The sequence below is a fragment of the Rhinopithecus roxellana genome, chromosome 1 (assembly GCF_007565055.1).
Source record: "Rhinopithecus roxellana isolate Shanxi Qingling chromosome 1, ASM756505v1, whole genome shotgun sequence".
Taxonomy (NCBI): domain Eukaryota; kingdom Metazoa; phylum Chordata; class Mammalia; order Primates; family Cercopithecidae; genus Rhinopithecus; species Rhinopithecus roxellana.
The window spans coordinates 44,862,959-44,881,566 of record NC_044549.1 but is presented as its reverse complement, the minus strand read 5'-3'; the positions used below and the strand labels follow the sequence as shown (position 1 = coordinate 44,881,566).

The 18,608-nt window shown below is 37.7% G+C and overlaps 1 protein-coding gene across 7 annotated transcripts in view; it reads left to right on the top strand.

Moving 5' to 3' along the window:
• CCDC14 (coiled-coil domain containing 14) overlaps positions 1 to 13,800 on the top strand; it is a 49,940-nt gene extending 36,140 nt beyond the window's left edge. For 5 of the 7 annotated variants that reach the window (XM_010354828.2, XM_030942269.1, XM_030942260.1 and 2 more), the window contains one exon: positions 11,517 to 13,800. In XM_010354828.2, coding sequence (XP_010353130.1) covers positions 11,517 to 12,456 — 940 coding nt within the window. In that variant the 3' untranslated portion in view covers positions 12,457 to 13,800. The remainder of the gene's footprint in view (positions 1 to 11,516) is intronic. The other 2 variants (XM_030942262.1, XM_030942272.1) reach the window with 2 other exon arrangements.
• Positions 13,801 to 18,608: the final 4,808 nt, after the last annotated feature.

Sequence of the window (18,608 nt, the reverse complement as noted above, 5' to 3'; positions counted from 1 at the left end):
AGATACTTTTGTACCTGCTCATTCTTTCAAAATAACATGCAGTCTCCCTCTCCATTGTTTATTCAGAATGAAAAAGTGTTAATTGGAGGCTTCTTTTTTTCCTTAACATTTATCCTAACAAAAGTATAGGAACTAAAAAAGTTCATTAAATCTTGCCTACTATTTGCCTTTAGAAAAGGCCCTGTCTAGAATATTAGATACAGACTTTTGCTCTCCTTTTCATAAGAATCAAGAATTTTCCTATCAGTTTTTTACATTTTTGTTAAGCACGTTTTTATGCTGGGCATAAATCCTGCCTCGTGACTACTAGCTCACCTGTCAGATTGACTGCACTCTTATGAATGATTGTAAAAACATGATGGGAAGGCTTGACACAGTATCTCATGTAGAGTTTAACACTATCCCTACATTTTCCAAAGATTTAGTAACAGCTTCAAAAATCTAAGTACATACATTGATGTCAGTTTTATACTTTTTTTTTTGTTTTGAGGCAGAATCTCTCTCTGTCACCCAGGCTGGAGTACAGCGATACGATCACAGCTCACTGCCGCCTCAACCTCTGTAGCTCATGCAATCTTCCCACTTCAGGCTCCCCAGTAGCTGGGACCACAGGCACATGCCACTGTGCCCAGGTTTTGTTGTTGTTGTTGTTCTTTTTTTTTACTTTTAGTAGAGACGAGGTCTCGCCATGCTGTCCCAGCTGGTCTTGAACTCCTGGGCTCAAGCAATCCTCCCACCTTGGCCTCCCAAAGTGCTGGGATTACCAGCACACCCAGCCATTGTTTTGTTCTTTAAATTTAAAAAAAAAAAAAAAAAAAAAAAAAAGTCTCTGAGCTTAATTATATCTAAATTCATCCACATTGTTGATTCATAATTTCTTTGGTGACACTCTATGCAATTCAGTTGGTTAGGAACATCTCCAGTACTATAGGTGAGTTGCTGTGACCATTTTAATTTTGCTTTGGACATTAGAGTGTAAAGCACCAGCATCTGACAGTACAGATAATCTACATGTAGGCATGTGGTTTTTGTATATATGTTTTAAATAATCTCTCAGAAAAGAGATTCTGTAAAATTTCTGAATGTCTTTCTCAGACTTTGCGGGAGGAGTAAGGACTGAAAGGTACATGTACAAGGTCTAAAGAAATACCACAAACCATCTTTCTTTTCCTTTTCCAACCTTTAATGATTTTAAATGTGCCTGTATCACTTTTTTTTCCAGATCTTTCTACAACATGTTATACAACCAGTAAAATGTGAAGAAAATTAATATTTTAAATACGAATTTAAATAATATTTATATTTAAAAATATATAAATTAAAGAATATATTTAATATTATTTAAGTAAATAAGTAGTGAATAGTTTCACAAAGCATTCTTATAAGTAGCCTAGAAAGGACCCTGCATTTGTTATGAAAGGGTGCCAATTTTCTAAGTATTAAAAATCAGTGTATTTAGCTGAATTATGTATAATAGAAATACCGGGCCAGGCGCGGTGGCTCAAGCCTGTAATCCCAGCACTTTGGGAGGCCGAGACGGGAGGATCACGAGGTCAGGAGATCGAGACCATCCTGGCTAACATGGTGAAACCCCGTCTCTACTAAAAATACAAAAAATTAGCCGGGCGAGGTGGCGGGCGCCTGTAGTCCCAGCTACTCCGGAGGCTGAGGCAGGAGAATGGCGGGAACCCGGGAGGCGGAGCTTGCAGTGAGCTGAGATCCGGCCACTGCACTCCAGCCCCGTCGACAGAGCGAGACTCCGTCTCAAAAAAAAAAAAAAAAAAGAAAAGAAATACCAATATATCCACTTGTCACTGTTTAAGTGCTCATATTCCTTCCTTTAAAATTTTAACGTTTTCGTATCTCTTAGAGAGAGTTTTAATTTCAGAGATAGTGGTGAGTCATATTCTGTTTATACATCAGAAGATTAGTAATTGCTATTAATTTCCAGAATTTAAGCCTTTTTAAATGTCATTGTCCCTTCCTTTCTTCATCTCTGGTTTTATCTATAGCAACAATAATTTTTTAAAAAAAACTGGAAAGAAACCTCAATATAAATATTCCTTTACTGAAAATAAACAAAAATAAAAAGTCAGTATGCAGTCTGATTAAATTAATTAGTGGGTCATTATTCATTACAGCATTCCTTTAAAGGTATGTTTCCCCATCATATTTTTGTGTTTTAGTAACAACTCATTAGCTTCTTTTAAAATTAATATAATTGACAATATTTTAATTATATTTATGGGGTACAGTGATGTTTTGGTATATGTAAACAAGATGAAATAACTAAATCAAGCTAATAACATGTCCATCATGTCACTTATTGTATTTTGGAGTGAGACATTTGGAATTTACTTTTGTTTTAGCAATGTTGGATTATTATTAAGTATAGTCACCCTAGGCTGGGCATGGTGGCTCACGCCTGTAATCCCAACACTTTGGGAGGCCAAGGCAAGCAGATCACTTGAGGTCAGGAGTTAGAGACCAGCCTGGCCAACATGGTAAATACTAAATTTTTTAGATATGACCTTGAAAGCACAGGTATCACAAACAAAAATAGACAAATGAAATCGTGTCAAACTAAAAACCTTTTGCACAGCAAGGGGAACAATCTAACAGAATGAAGAGACAAGCCATGGTGTCTCTACTAAAAATACAAAAATTAGCCAGGCATGGTAGCAGGCGCCTGTAATCCCAGCTACTTGGAAGGCTGAGGCAGGAGTATGACTTGAACCTGGGAGGCAGAGGTTGCGGTGAACTGAGATTGCACCACTGTGCTCCAGCCTGGGCAACAGAACGAAACTCCGTCTAAAAGAAAAAAAAAAGTATAGTCACCCTACTGTTCAGTAGAACCCACAGACTTATTCCTTCTATGTAACTGAAACTTTGTACCCTTTGACTAACATCTCCCCATTTCCCATACCCTACCATCCACCACAATCCCAGTCTCTGGTAACCACTATTCTACTCTCTGCTTTTGTGAGTTCAACTTTTTTGTACTCCATATATAAGTGAGGTCATGTAGTATTTGAGTATTTGTCTTTCTGTTCCTGGCTTATTTCACTTAGCATATGGATGTTCTCCAGGTTCACTCATGTTGCAAATGACAGACTTTCCCGTTTTTTCTTTTCTTTTTTTTTTTTTTAAGGCCGAGTAGTATTCCAGTATGTTTATATGCCATGTTTTCTATAAAGAAATATTCATTCATTCATTGAAGGACACTTAGGTTGATTCCATATCTTGGCTGTTGTGAATAATGCTACAATGCCTATACTCTGGGTGTGTGTGTATAGATGGTTGTGTGTGTGTGTGTATATATTATATATACATATTATGTATGTATACATACATGTGTACATATACATGTGGATATGTACCTACACATGGGATTGCTGAATCATATGGTAATTCTATTTATACATTTTTGAGGAGCTTCCATACTGTTTACCATTGTGTCTATACTAATTTACATTCCTACCAACAGTATACAAGGGTTTCCTTTTCTCCACGTCTTCATCAACACTTGTTAGCTTTCATCTTTTTTGTAATAGCCATTCTGACTGGTGTGAGATGATATCTCATTGCGGTTTTAATTTGCATTTCCCTAATGTTGAGCATTTTTTCTTAATCATATTGGCCATTTAAATGGAGAAATGTCTGCTCAGGTCCTTTGCCCATTTTTTAATTATTTGTTTTTTTGCTATTGAGTTGTGTGAGTTCCTTATATATTTTGAATATTAACCCCTTATCAAGTATGTTTTGCAAATATTTCTTCCACACCATGGCTTATCTCTTCACTCTGTTAGATTGTTCCCCTTGCTGTGCAAAAGCCTTTTAGTTTGATACGATTTCATTTGTCTATTTTTGTTTGTGATACCTGTGCTTTCAAGGTCATATCTAAAAAATTATTGCCTGGACCAGTGTCATGGAGCTTTTCCCTCATGTTTTTTTCTAGTAGTTTTACAGTTTCAGGTCTTGTATTTAAATCTTTAATCCATTTTGAGTATATTTTTGTATGCATTGTGAAATAACAATCCAATTCCATTCTTCTGTATGTGGATCTCCAGTTTTCCCATCACTATTTGTTGAAGAGACTTTTCCCCATTTTGTTTTCTTGTCACCTTTGTCAAAAATCAATTGGCCATAAATACATGGCTTTATTTCTGTCCTGTTCCATTGATCAGCGTGTCTGTTTTTATGCCAGTTCATGCCGTTTTGATTTCAATTCCTTTAATATATTTTGAAATCAGGGAATATGGTGCCCCCAGCTTTGTTCTTTTTACTTAAGATTTATTTGGCTTTTCGGGTTGTTTTTAAATGATTCTATATGAATTTTAGGATGGTTTATTCTATTTCTATGAAAAGTGACACTGGAATTTTGATAGGAATTATGTTGAATTTGTAGGTCATTTTGGGTAGCATGAATATTCCAACAATATTATTTCTTCCAATCATGAGCACAGGATATCTTTCCAGTTATTTGTGTTTTCTTGAATTTCTTTTATCAGTGTTTCATAGTTTTTAGTATATACTAATAATATTTAGTAAATACTAATTATATATATATATGTATAGTTTACCTCCTTGGTTAAATTTTCACTGAAGTATTTTGCTTTGTTTTTTGTTGCTTGTTTTTCTTAATTTCTTTTGGGTAGTTTGTTGTGAGTGTATAGAAATGTTACTGATTTTTTATATTGATTTTGTATCCTACAACTTTACTGAGTTTATCAGCAAACCAGTTTTTTGGTGTTTAGTATTTTCTGTGTATAAAATCGTGTCAGCAAACAGAGACAATTTCATTTCTTCCTTTCTTATTGTCTTCTATTTTTTTTCTCTTGCCTAATTACTCTGGGTAAGATTTCCAGTACTATGTTGAAAATAAGTGGTGAGAGTGGGCCTTCTTACCTTATTCTTAGATCTTAAAGGAAAAACTTTCAACTTTTCAACATTGAGTATGATGTTAACTATGGATTTGTCATATATATGACCTTTGTTGTGTTAAGGTACATTCCTTCTATACAAAATCTGTTGAGAGTTTTTTCATGAAAGAGTGTTGACATTTATCAAGTGCATTTTCTACATCTTTTGCGATGATCATATAGTTTTATATTCTTCATTCTGTTAATGTGGTATACCATATTCATTGGTTTTATATGTTGAACCATCCTTACATCTCATTTATGAATCCCCTTTAATCATGGTGAATAATTCTTTTAATGTGTTGTTGAATTTGGTTTGCTAGTATTTTGTTGAGGGTTTTTTTTTTATCTGTGTTCATCCTGTAGTTTTCTTTTCTTGTAGTGTTCTTTTCTGGCTTTGTTATCAGAGTCGTAATGGCCTTGTTCTTGGCCTTGTTCAGTGTTTTCTATGTAAAACAAGTTTGGAAAAATTCCCTCCACTTTGAATGTTTGGAAGAGTTTGAGAAGGATTGGAATTCTCAATCCTTCTTTAAATGTTCTTTAAATGTTGGTTAGAATTAAGCTATGAAGCCGTCTTGTCCTGGGCTTTTCTTTGGTGGGAGACTTTATTAAGAACATTTAATATCCTTACTCTTTATTGATATGCTCAGACTTTCTATTTCTTCATGATTCAAGTTTGGTAACTTGTGTCTGTATAGAAATTTATCCATTTCTTCTGGGTTATCTAATTCGTTGGTGTATAATTGCTCATAGTAACTTATGATTCTTTGCATTGCTGTGTTATCTCTTTGCATTGCTGTTATCAGTTGTAATATCTCCTTTTATTTCTGATTCATTTGAGTCTTCTCTCTCCTTTTCTTAGTCTAACGGTTTGTCAATTTTATTTCCCCAAAAAAACAAACTCAGTTTTGCTGATTTTTTCCTATTGTTTTTCTAGTCTCTATTTCATTTATTTCTTGCTCTGATCTTTGTTGATTTCTTCCTTCTGCTAATTTTGGGCTTAATTTGTTCTTCTTTTTCTAGTTCCTTAAGGTGTAATATTAGATTATTTGAGAGCTTTCTTTTTTGATATGTTTATTGCTATAAATTTCCCTCTTAGAATTGCTTTTGCCGCATCCCATAAATGTTGTCATATTTTGTTTTCATTTTTGTTTGTCTCAAGGTATTATTTAATTATCCTTTTAATTTCTTCTTTGTCTCATTGGTTGTTCAGCAGCATGTTTCTTAATTTCCACGTTTGTGAATTTTCCAAAATTTCTCTTATTTATTGATACCTAGTTTCATGCCATTGGAATCAGAAGATACTTGATATGATTCCAGTCTCCTTAAATTTGTTAAGACTTATTTTGTGGTCTAACATAATCTATCCTGAAGAATGTTCTGTGTGTGCGAGAGAAGAATGTGTACTCTGTTGCTGTAGGATAGAATGTTCTGTTATGTCTATGAGATCTATTTGGTCTAAACCAAGCTTGTCCAACTCATGGCCCCTGAGCTGCATGCAGCCCAGGATGGGTTTGAATGTGGCTCAACACAAATTCATAAACTTTCTTAAAACATTATGAGATTTTTTTGTTGACAAAATTTTAAGCTCATCAGCTGTCGTTAGTGTTAATGTATTTTATGTGTGGCCCAAGACAATTCTTCTTCCAGTGTGGCCCAGGGAAGGCAAAAGTTTGGACACCCCTGGTCTAAAGTATAATTCGAGATGTTTCCTCATTGATTTTCCTTATTGATTTTATATCTAAATGTTAGAATTGTATCTAAATGTTTTCCTTATTGATTTTATATCTAAATGATCTGTACAATGTTGAGAGCCGGGTAATGAAATCCCTCACTCAGTCTGTCTGTCCCTTCAGATCATTTAATAGTCGCTTTATTATTTAGTTGCTCCAATGTTGGGTGCATATATTCTTACAATTGCAGATTGACCCCTTTATCATTATATAGTGGTCTTCTTTGCTTCTTTTTACAGTTTTTGACTTAAAGTCTGTTGTCTGATATGAGTATAGCTACTCCTGCTTTCTTAGTTTCCTTTCCTGTGGAATATATTTTTCCATCTGTTTACTTTCAGTCTATTTGTGTGCTTTACGTTAGAGTGAGCCTTGTGTAAGCAGCATACAGTTTTTGATTCATTCACCCACTCTGTCTTTTGATTAGAGAATTTACTCTATTTACATTCAAGGTAATTGCTGATAGGCAAAGACTTGCTACTGCTATTTTGTAATTTGTTTTGTAATTGTTTTGTAGATCCTTTCTTTCTCCCTCTGTTGCCTTCCTTTGTGGTTTGATGGTTTTCTGTGATGGTATGCTTTGAATCCTTTTCATGTTTTGTGCAAATTCTGTAGGTTTTTGCTTTGTGGTTACCCTGAGGTTTACATAAAACATCTTATACTTAGGCTATTTTAAACTGATAATAACTTTAATCACATACAGAAACTACACTTTTACTCCCCTCTTCCACATTTTATGATTTTGATTTCAAAATTTATGTCTTTTTCTAATTTATATCCTGTAACTATAGTTGTTTTTAATAGTTTTATCTTTTAACCCTCATATTAGAGATAAAATTGCTTTACATACCACCATTAAGGTATTCCCAATATGATTATGTATTACTTATACCATTGAGTTTTATAATTGCATGTGTTTTATGGTATTAATTAGTGACCTTTTACTTCAGCTTAAAGAACGTGTTTTAGCAATTCTTGTAAGATAGGCCTACTGATGATGAACTCCCTTAGCATTTGTCTGGGAAAGTTTTTATTTCTCCCTCATTTCTGAAGGGCAGTTTTGCTGGATAAAGTATTCTTGGCTGACAGGTTATTTTTGTTGAGAAGTCCACTGTTAGCCATATTGGGGCTCCCTATTGTGTGATGTTTATTATCTCTTGCTGCTTTGAATTTTAACAGTTATCTTTGAATTTTTAACGGTTCGGTTATGGCGTGTCTTGGTGAACTTCTCTTTAGGTTAAATTGGATTGGAGACCTCTGAGCTTCCTGTACCTGAATGTTGGTGTCTTTCCCTAGATTTGGAGAATTTTCAGCCATTATTTTCCTAAATATGTTTTCTGGCCATTTTTCTCTCTCTTCTCCTTCAGGCACTCCTGTTTCTCAGGTGGTGTCTCATAATACCTGTAGGCGTTGTTCATTCTTTTTCATTCTTTATTTCCTCTTCTGACTGGATAATTTTAAATGTCCTCTTTTCAGGCTCACTAATTTCTCTGCTTAATCAAGTATACTATTGAAATATTTTATTGAATTTTTCGGTTTAAATACTGTTTTTTTTATCTCTAAGATTTCTATTTGATTTAAAAAATTTGTTTCTATTTCTTTGTCAAACTTACTGTTCTGTTTGCTAATTGTTTTCCAAATTTCATTTAATTTTTTATCTGTATTGTCTTGTAGTTCCCTGAACATTTTAAAGAGAGGATTATTCTCAGTTCTTTGTCTCTGATTTCATAGGTCTCATTTCTTTAGAGTCCATTATTGGTGCTTTATTACTTTCTTTTAGTGGTGCCATTTTTCTAATTCTTCATAATCCTTATATCCTTGCATTGGTGTCTGTGCACTTGAAGAAGTGGCCACCTCTTCCAGCTTTTGCAAGTGTTCTGCCCTAACCCCCTCTCACCTGAGGTGAAGGGGATAGACCTTCACTATTTAGTCTAGGCTGCGATTCTGGATTGGCCATCTGGTAGTGACCATAGGCAGGCAGACCTTGCTGTTGGGTGCTCTAGCTGGGCTGCTACCTGTGCTTTGAGGCCAGTGGAGCTATTGGCTGTGCTCCATGGCCTTGTGAAACCAATGGCTGTGCTCCATCAACCAGTGAGGCCACTGACTGGGTTCCAAGGTCAGGTGGAGCTGCCGGCTGGGCTCTGCAATCACCTTTGCTTGGGCAGGGTTACAGGCTATATTCCCTGGCTGAGTGTTACTGCTGTTTAGAATCTAATTGGGTAGGGTTGCAGGCTGGGCTTCAATGGTGCTGGGTTTGCTCGTGACAGGCAGGGCCAGAGATTACTCCACGGTATGCAGTCATAGGTTTGCCTCCCTGCCTGGGCCTGGGCAGAACCTCAGGCTGGACTCCAAAGCAGAGTGGAGTCACTGCTTAACTGCTAAGATTGAGCAGGGCCAGTTACTGTGTTCTGCAGATATGCAGGGATGCAGGTTTGCCTCCTGGCCTCAGGAAACTATATGTACAGCTGTGAAGTTAGGTAGGGTCACTAGAGTCTGGCAGGGCCAGATGCGGACCTCCACAGATTTATGCTAATGTGCACTTGCCTCTGGGTCTGGGGAAGCCATACGCAGAGTACTGAGGCTGGGTGGGGTTACCATTCGCCCTCTCAGTTCTTACGGGACCAGATGCTCTCTTCTACACTTAGGTGCCACCGCATACTTGCCTCCTGGCCTAGGAAAACTTTAAGCAGAGAATTGAGACTCTGCTTAAGGGTTGGGGAAGGCTTGGGTGTGATAGTGGTAGGGACTTGGCCCTGCCAAACCTGTCAACTGTGCTTTCTGCAAAGCAGTGCTCTTGACTGGTCTCTCTGGTCTGATGCTTCCATTGGCAGGAATGCAGAGTCATTGCCAAGATCTGTGCTATAGCCGCTATGAGCCCCATCCCCCTTCTTTGTTTTTTGCTAACCCCAGATGGTCTAGCCCTGTAGGAACACGTGGGATAATGCAGAAGTGGGCTTCCTGAGAAGCATCCCGGAGTGCCAGGTCAGTTGAGTGTTCACCTCCAGCTTTCTTTTTCTGCGGTAGAAACTGTAGGCCCAGGGGACTCCTCCTGTGTGATACTTAACTGGCTTGGAAAGAGGTGAAACTGTTCCTTTTAACTGTGCCCAGCCTTCACTGATTTTTGAGACCATATATGATTCAATTTAAATAGACTAAACTCTTAGTATAAAATAGCTTTAGGCTGGGCGTGGTGGCTCATGCCTGTAATCCCAGCACTTTGGGAGGCCGAGACGGGCGGATCACGAGGGCAGGAGATCCAGACCATCCTGGCTAACACGGTGAAACCCCGTCTCTACTAAAAAATGCAAAAAAATTAGCCGGGAGTTGTGGCGGGTGCCTGTAGTCCCAGCTACTTGGGAGGCTGAGGCAGGAGAAAGGCATGAACCCAGGAGGTGGAGCTTGCAGTGAGCCGAGATCGCGCCACTGCACTCCAGCCTGGGTGACAGAGCAAGACTCTGTCTCCAAAAAAAAAAAAAAAAAAGGCTGGGCGCGGTGGCTCAAGCCTGTAATCCCAGCACTTTGGGAGGCCGAGACGGGCGGATCACGAGGTCAGCAGATCGAGACCATCCTAGCTAACACGGTGAAACCCCGTCTCTACTAAAAAATGCAAAAAAATTAGCCGGGCATGGTGGCGGGCGCCTGTAGTCCCAGCTGCTCGGGAGGCTGAGGCAGGAGAATGAAGTGAACCTGGGAGGCGGAGCTTGCAGTGAGCTGAGATCCGGCCATTGCACTCCAGCCTGGGCGACAGAGCAAGACTCCATCTCAAAAAAAAAAAAAAAAAAAAAAAAGGCTTTAATAGGACTACTAATAAAGGTTGCCATCAAACAAACACCCACTTAGACTGAAACCACGCTAAGTACTTTACCTTTATACCTTATTATTTTATCTTATTTAATCTTCATTGTAGTTCAGAAATATCTTCATTTTACAGGTGAGGGACTTGAGATTCAGAAAGGTTAAAGACTTGCCCAAGATCACAGCTAATGATGGCACTGGGATTTCATTCCATTTCTAACTTCAACCCTTGTGTGGTTTTCCTTATACACCTTTCCAGTACCTAGCTGTTGCTTATACCTATTATGCCAGATAATTATCTCTAACTATCATTTTTTTCTAGTATTGTGCCCCCCCCACACACAAACATATATAATGGAGGGAAATAATTTCTAACAGAATTCATAACAAATGAATAGTGTGTTTCCCTTTGTATCTTAGCCTACCTTTGTTAGGCCAGTTTTTTACTCTAGGGCTCAATTTGTAGTGCTGCTCAGGAATAAACCATCTCGGCTGGGCGTGGTGGCTCATGCCTGTAAGCCCAGCACTTTGGGAGGCTCAGGGGGGCAGATTACTTGAGGCCAGGAGTTCAAGACCAACCTGGCCAACATCGTGAAACCCTGTCTCTGCTAAAAATACAAAAATTAGCCAGGTATGGTGATGCGCACATGTAATCCCAGCTACTCGGAAGGCTGAGGTAAGAGGATCACTTGAACCTAGGAGATAGAAGTTACAATGAGCTGAGATCATGTCACTGCACTCCAGCCTGGGTGACAGAATGAGACTCCATCTCAATAAAACAAAAGAAAAGAATAAAATATATCCATACCTTAAAAAAAAATTCTGAGCCTCTATTTTTACACATAGTGATAGATTTGATACAGACCAACATATTTTATCATTGTTATTTTAATTGTATGCTCTTGCCAAAGCACATTCTGTGATTTTTGTGCTTCTAGTCGCTTGTTTTCATATTGAGAACCAGACACTTCTGTCAAATCCCTTTTTTAAAGATGGAGGTATATAGATAAGTGAATTAAAGAAACAGGTAAAAATAATAATAATTAGTGTTCTAAATTCTTCTTAACAGAACTTTACAGACTAGCATGGCAAAGCTTCTCTCCGATCTTAGTGTGGACAGTGCTCGCTGCAAGCCTGGGAATAATCTTACCAAATCACTCTTGAACATTCATGATAAACAGCTTCAACATGACCCAGCTCCTGCTCACACTTCCATAATGAGTTATCTAAATAAGTTAGAAACAAATTACAGTTTTACACATTCAGAGCCACTGTCTACAATTAAAAATGAGGAAACCATAGAGCCAGACAAACCCTATGAAAATGTTCTGTCCTCCAGAAGCCCTCAAAATAGTAACACTAGGGGTATGGAGGAAGTATCCGCACCTGGAGTTATTTCTGCCCTTTCAAAACAAGATTCTGATGAAGGGAGCGAAACTATGGCTTTAATAGAAGATGAGCATAATTTGGATAATACAATTTACATTCCTTTTGCTAGAAGCACTTCTGAAAAGAAATCATCACTTTCTAAGAGACTGTCCCCTCAGCCACAGATAAGAGCAGCTACAACACAGCTAGTTAGCAACAGTGGACTTGCTGTCTCTGGAAAAGAAAATAAACTGTGTACACCTGTAGTCTGTTCCTCTTCAACTAAGGAAACAGAAGATGCACCTGAAAAACTTTCCAGAGCATCTGATATGAAGGACACACAGCTCCTCAATAAAATAAAGGAAGCAATTGGTAAGATCCCTGCTGCCACCAAGGAGCCAGAGGAACAAACTGCATGTCATGGCCCATCATGTTGTCTTAGCAACAGCCTTCAAGTGAAAGGCAATACTGTCTGTGACAGTAGTGTTTTCACTTCTGACTTGATATCTGACTGGAGCATCTCTTCATTTTCAACGTTCACTTCTCGTGATGAACAAGACTTCAGAAATGGCCTTGCAGCATTAGATGCCAACATAGCTAGACTCCAGAAGTCTTTAAGGACTGGTATTCTGGAGAAATGAATTCAGAAGAAAAGTCGTCGAGTGCTTCTTTTTAAAACTAGAACTTGACTATATTGAATGTGTATTTTTCTTTAATGAAATGATGTTTTATATTATTAATTATGTGTGAAGTAATACATTGTACAAGTAACAATTGTATTGTTGGGATATAATGACACTGAGGAGCTTATAAAAACAAGTCATCTTAAGAAGCTGACAATTGCTAGAAGAAGAAAGTTGTAGATAACTAGGAAATTATTGTAAGTAAGGTTTTATTTCAGTACTTAGCAATTAGAGTTCTTTTATTAAGATGTATCTGCTGGATTAAGGGTACAGGTTGAAATAGTTCTGTGGTTGTCCTAAAAGATAATGGGAAAAGAATCTCTGGATGTAAGTTTTTCTGTTGAAACTGGAGGGTTTTTTTGTTTGTTTTTTTCTGTTTCAGTATACTTTTTTTTTTTAATAGCAATGTGTTTTTATTAAACATGCTATGCGCCACAGGCTAGTGTTGTTGGTGAGATATATAAACATTTATTTAAAGAGAAAAGTTACCAGTATCTACACCTCTTAAAAAACATTGATTGGTCTAAAAAATATATAGATAACATCCTAAGGTAACATATGGCTTCTTAAAACTTGGGCACTTTTATTTGTTTTTATCCCAAATTCATGTTTTAAGGCCTTTAAAGAATAGTCAGACTGATAAGTGCTAACAGATAAGCTGTAGTTTGGGAAATTTATGGTTTTTTTAAAAATAAGAAATGTTTATTTTTGTCCTTATATTTAAACATGATGGAATTTGTAAATCTTGGCATTGATTGTAATTCTACCTTTTTGGAACAATTTTTTTTCCAGCATGTTAGCTGAGAATATTCTCTATTCTATAAATAATATGAAGTAGATTGGTCTCTCTGCTTCTCTATACCACGATTTCTTAGCTCAGTATCATCTCCCTTCATGTAAGCAGCACATTTTAACTCTTAGGAAGCTGAATGTTGTGTTATCACTAATACTTTGTACAGGTCACCTGCCTACTCTAATTGTCTTTAGTACTTGGACAGGCTTTATCATTAAAGAGTGTTCTCCTAGGTTTTTTTGTTTGTTTGTTTTGGGTTTTTTTTTTTTTAGGTGTTAGTGCTACAGCATTTGAAGGACCCAGCTGTAGTCTCTTTGATATGTTCAGATTTTCCAGATAGAGATTTAAGTCTAAAAATTTATTAAGGGAATTCTAAACTATTTCACACAAGAGTCCATTAGCATCTTTAATTTTCTTTAGTATTCATGAATTAATTTATTGGCATCTTATTTTGAGGTAATAGGCCACAACTGTTTAACGAATAAGTTCAGAAATAAAAAATAATAAAACAAGAAAATTATGTCATCTGTCTACTCCCAAATATTTAACTTATTCATATGCAAAAGTAGAATCTTAAGATTACATGGTAATACAAGAAGATAGTCCTATTTGGCCCTTAAAATGGAACAGGCATCCTTATATGCAAAGGAAATTTATAAACTCTTGTGGGTTCAATTAATTAGTGATTGTTATAATCAAACTAATAGTTTAAAAAACAAATGAAACTAGAAATTGCTTCAGGGACCTTCAGCAGACGCTTAGTATTTGATGTAAGACATGCACATGAAATAGAAACATGAAAGAATTTGGTTAAATTTCAAGGTGGAATATGAACCTAGTACAATGGATGGAATAGATAGTGAGTTTTATAGAACTTTAGAGCAGAAGGAAGCCAAGAGTAGAAGAGGACCTAAAAGAGACAACTTCATTTGGATGAATACATAGGATTTGGGTAATCCTGTGAACAGCCTTAAATGTTTCCCCTTTAGAAAGTCAGTATCATCAAAATGTGGGGATTGATTGAATTTAGTATATTAGGATGGTGGTAGACCAACCTGACTGAAATAGAGGTGGGGAGGGGTGGTAATAAATGAAAAACACACAGTTAGAAGATTTGGGTCAGTTGTGGAATGTCTTCAGCTCCAGGCTGAGGAGTATCCATTAAACATTAAGTCACTGGAGTATTTGGGTATCTGGTGGTGGTGGTTTTTGTTGTTTGTTTTCAATTGAGGATTACCAGGTGAAGTTGGGTATTCTTAAAATGTCATAGAGTGATAGTAAATAGGAAGGATTAGAGGAGGGAGAGACTGGAGACCATTTAAAAAACTGTTGCAGTAGTTCAGACATAATCCTGTGGCAATAGAAGTGAAAAAGGAGAGGCAAATTGAAAATTTTTCAATCAGCTGGGTGACTTAATAGGAACTAAAGAGGATAGAAAAATCAAAGATGACTCCAAGGTTTTCAGTTTAATCAGTTTGAGACACACTAAGCAATGTCTAAAATGGAAAGTCAAGTTCTTAGTTAAGTTCTAAGTTGTCTTCATTAGAATAAAAAGGGGAGAAGGAGAGTGTCCATTCTCAGGCGTCTTTAGATCATCTCAGCAGGAGTCAGCATTACTGCCCCATCATAGTCTCTGAAAGGTCAGGCTGGTCCCAGATCCCAGCCCTCTCAGCCTTTTCAGATGTCCTAGAGTGCAAAAAGCGTATTAGTAGATCTCCAGAGTATCTCCTAACCTCTGACACACTGAAATTCGTGTCTCCTGATAGGTATTGAGCATGGAATGAGAACCATCCTGTGGCATTTTGTCACTATTTTACTGTCTTTGATCTGTGGAGGTAATGTACAACCTTTTACAATGAATTTAGTATTTGTGAACACCATTGAAGATAAAAGGTAGAATCTGATGCTATTGGACCAACTGTAGAGATCCTAGAGACAGGGCTAAAGAACCAAAGAAGTACTTAGCACATGTTCTTCCCTTATTCCCACCACCCCTGGAGTTTAGTAAATCAGAAACCTTTGCTTTTCACTAATGGTGGCATTTTACTTGTCAAGTGCCTTAAAAGTGCTAAAGGCCTGCTCCAACTACATGGAAAGTAGGGCAGCATTGTAAAACCTGCTTAGGTAAAAAGGGCGTGCAGCTTCATCACAGCTGACCAGTAGGTATCTAGTGCTCACATTCCCTCAGCTAAAGACTCATTCACTCAATGAATGAAATGAAAGCTCTAATGTGTGCCAGTTACATATTATAGGCTCTGAGAAGACAGCAACAAACAAGACAGACATTCTGTCTTTAAAGAGCTTGTGATACAGTGGGACACAAGCCAAATCCCACTGGACTTCAGTCATATAGTAAGTTCTGTGAAGAAAATCAAGCAAGGTAAGGGAACAAAGAGTGATAACACTGGCTTAAGTTTTAAGTACTAGAGTAACAGGCCCCTTCTCAAAAATAATGTTTAAGGGTCCAGAATTTAAGCAACCACTAGGGAAAGTTGGGTTTGATTTGTAAGTTAACAGTCCCTTAATCATTTTTCAAATGTTAGTTCTAGACTTCCTTCTGCTCAGAACTGCTTAAACATGCGGATTCTAAGACTATAGCATGCCTTAACACACACACTACAGAGCCCCTTAACTTTTCTGGATATATTAATATTAGCACTTGTAGAGAACTGGTCACTATTTAAAGCTTTTGTCTTGAGCTCACCCTCCCATAGAATTATCAGAGATGATAAGATCTTAGACTTCTGAAGGGTTTAAAAGTTAACTTTTTGAAAGGACTATAGAAATAATCTTACTGTTACACCCAAAGAAAAGAACTGTTCTACGGGGATACTACTAGATACCTACTACTGGAAGATTCCAAGCACACCAGGGCTATTCCTTTTGCCTGGACTGCCTTTTGCCCAAGCTCCTCCTGACAAATTTTTATTTATTCTTGAAATCCACAGTACTACTTCTGTACCTTGTATATACTTCTAGTGATGCCTTTATCAGTTTACATATCAGCCTTTCCTACCCTCTACTCTTCTTGAGGACAGGGACCAGGATTGATTCATTTTCAACTGCTCTCATGACCCTTGGTGACTATCATATAGTTTGTACTTAATAACTGTTGTTGGACCTAACTAAATCTCTGCAGATGATCACCTAGGCATAACTTGATTTTCTGTTGGTGTTAAGTTCATGAAACAGCTTGCTAATAGCTTTATTATACACATCTAAGTTCCTAGCATTAGCCTTCCTGTGCCTTTTATTCTTTATTCAGTTACTAAGTTCTGAAACCAAATTCACTTACTGGTAAACATTTGCACACTGCTGCTTGTGCTGTAGAGAAGCCATAGATTCTTAAATATTTAGGATAGAAACTTTTTTTTTAACCATGACACTGGTGCAGAGTAATCTATCCCACCAGCCTGCCTCACCAGTTTTTGGGAGGGATGAATCTCAGCAGAGCACTGGAAAACTGCAAGACACTGTACAGTCTGTGACTTATGACAATATTTAAAGAGTCTTCACCATCCTGCTTACCCTCTTCTGATGTCCGCCAGTTTGTCAGTGAGTCCCTTAAAATGTAAATCCAGCAATTAACTTCAGATGTGATCTGATCCAGGTGGACGACAGTTAGATTGTCATTTTCCTATAATCTTATAGTAGTTTTAAAGTGGACAAAGCTTGAGTTGGCTATCTTAGCTATCTTAGCCATCATGCTGCAGGTCATATTAGGGCTGTAGTTAGTTTCCCGATAATATTCACACTGTCATTCTTGGTGTTGAGTGGTACCATGTTAGGGCAGCTGGGGCAGGAAGTCATGGGAGGCTGTTTCCATCTAGCTAGACATGAGCATTTCCTCGAAGACTAAGACTAACTAGTTAAGTGGTCTCAGCTGCTTCTAAAGGAAGAGCTCAAGTTTACCACAAACTCAGTGCTTGCTCTCCTTGAAGTCAGATCTGCTTTTAGAGACCATGAATAATGAAATATGAAAACTAGCATGTGGAAACTGAAACCAGACATATTTAAAGAAACTTGCTCAAGGCTGCACACGTAACACCTTAACCAGATGTGATTCTCAGTTGCCTTTCTTCATTATGTTGTCTCCCTGATGACAGCTGAGTCTCATGACCACTTGAACCTTTGGGGCTCCAAATCTGTCACCAGAACCTAGCTCTGTGCCATTCTGTTTCTACTAGCATGGTCTAATAATAAGGAATTCCCTCTGGGATTTATTGTAAGGATTAAATAAAATTACATGTGAAAATGTTTTGCAAACTACAAACATTAAGTGGATGATAATTATTACTAATTACATGTAGTTGGTCTATGTGTATGTATGTGTGTGTACTATAATAGACACTTAAGGTTTACTTTTGCTTTATTAAAGGTACACAGTGTTCTTAAAATCTGTTTAGCATGAGGCATAATGCTAGTAAAACAATTTCCCCACCTGTCACTTGGCCAATTCCATCAAAGTCATTACTAAAACTTGTTTTGCCCGGGCGCGGTGGCTCAAGCCTGTAATCCCAGCACTTTGGGAGGCCGAGACGGGCGGATCACGAGGTCAGGAGATCGAGACCATCCTGGCTAACACGGTGAAACCCCGTCTCTACTAAAAACTACAAAAAACTAGCCGGGCGAGGTGGCGGCGCCTGTAGTCCCAGCTACCTGGGAGGCTGAGGCAGGAGAATGGCGTGAACCCGGGAGGCGGAGCTTGCAGTGAGCTGAGATCCGGCCACAGCACTCTAGCCTGGGTGACAGAGCAAGACTCCGTCTTAAAAAAAAAAATAAAAAAATAAAAAATAAATAAAATAAAACTTGTTTTAAAGTAGATGGGTTTTTCTCCCATCAACACTGGCATTCAAAGTGAGCTCTGACATTTCCAGGACCCCAGCATTATCTTCTGCTCAGCCCAAGGGTAAGAGGGCTCATTTCTCCACAGAAATCTCAAGAAGACATGGAGAAGAACACAAACCATCCAAGAGGAAAACTCAGTCCCTTTTGGAGCAAGAGACTTACGTTTGTTAAAATCTATAACAAGAAATGTTGTCAGCCACTCAGTAGGGAGCACACAGCCAAGGTACATATTTTCATCCCACCATCCTTTCCAGATTATTTTGCACTTGGCTGTGAACTCCAGGCCCAGAGTGGGGTAAGAGACCAGATTCAAATATTTTAAAAGTAAGGAGCTCCAAAACAAGCAGAACAGACCGTCTTGGAGGGTAGTAGTTTGTTTGAGGTTTGGCAAGAAGAAAGTAGTAAAGGAAAAATAATTTTCAAACCCAGAGTCTCAATGGATTAAGATAAAATTAATCTTTTCTCTTTT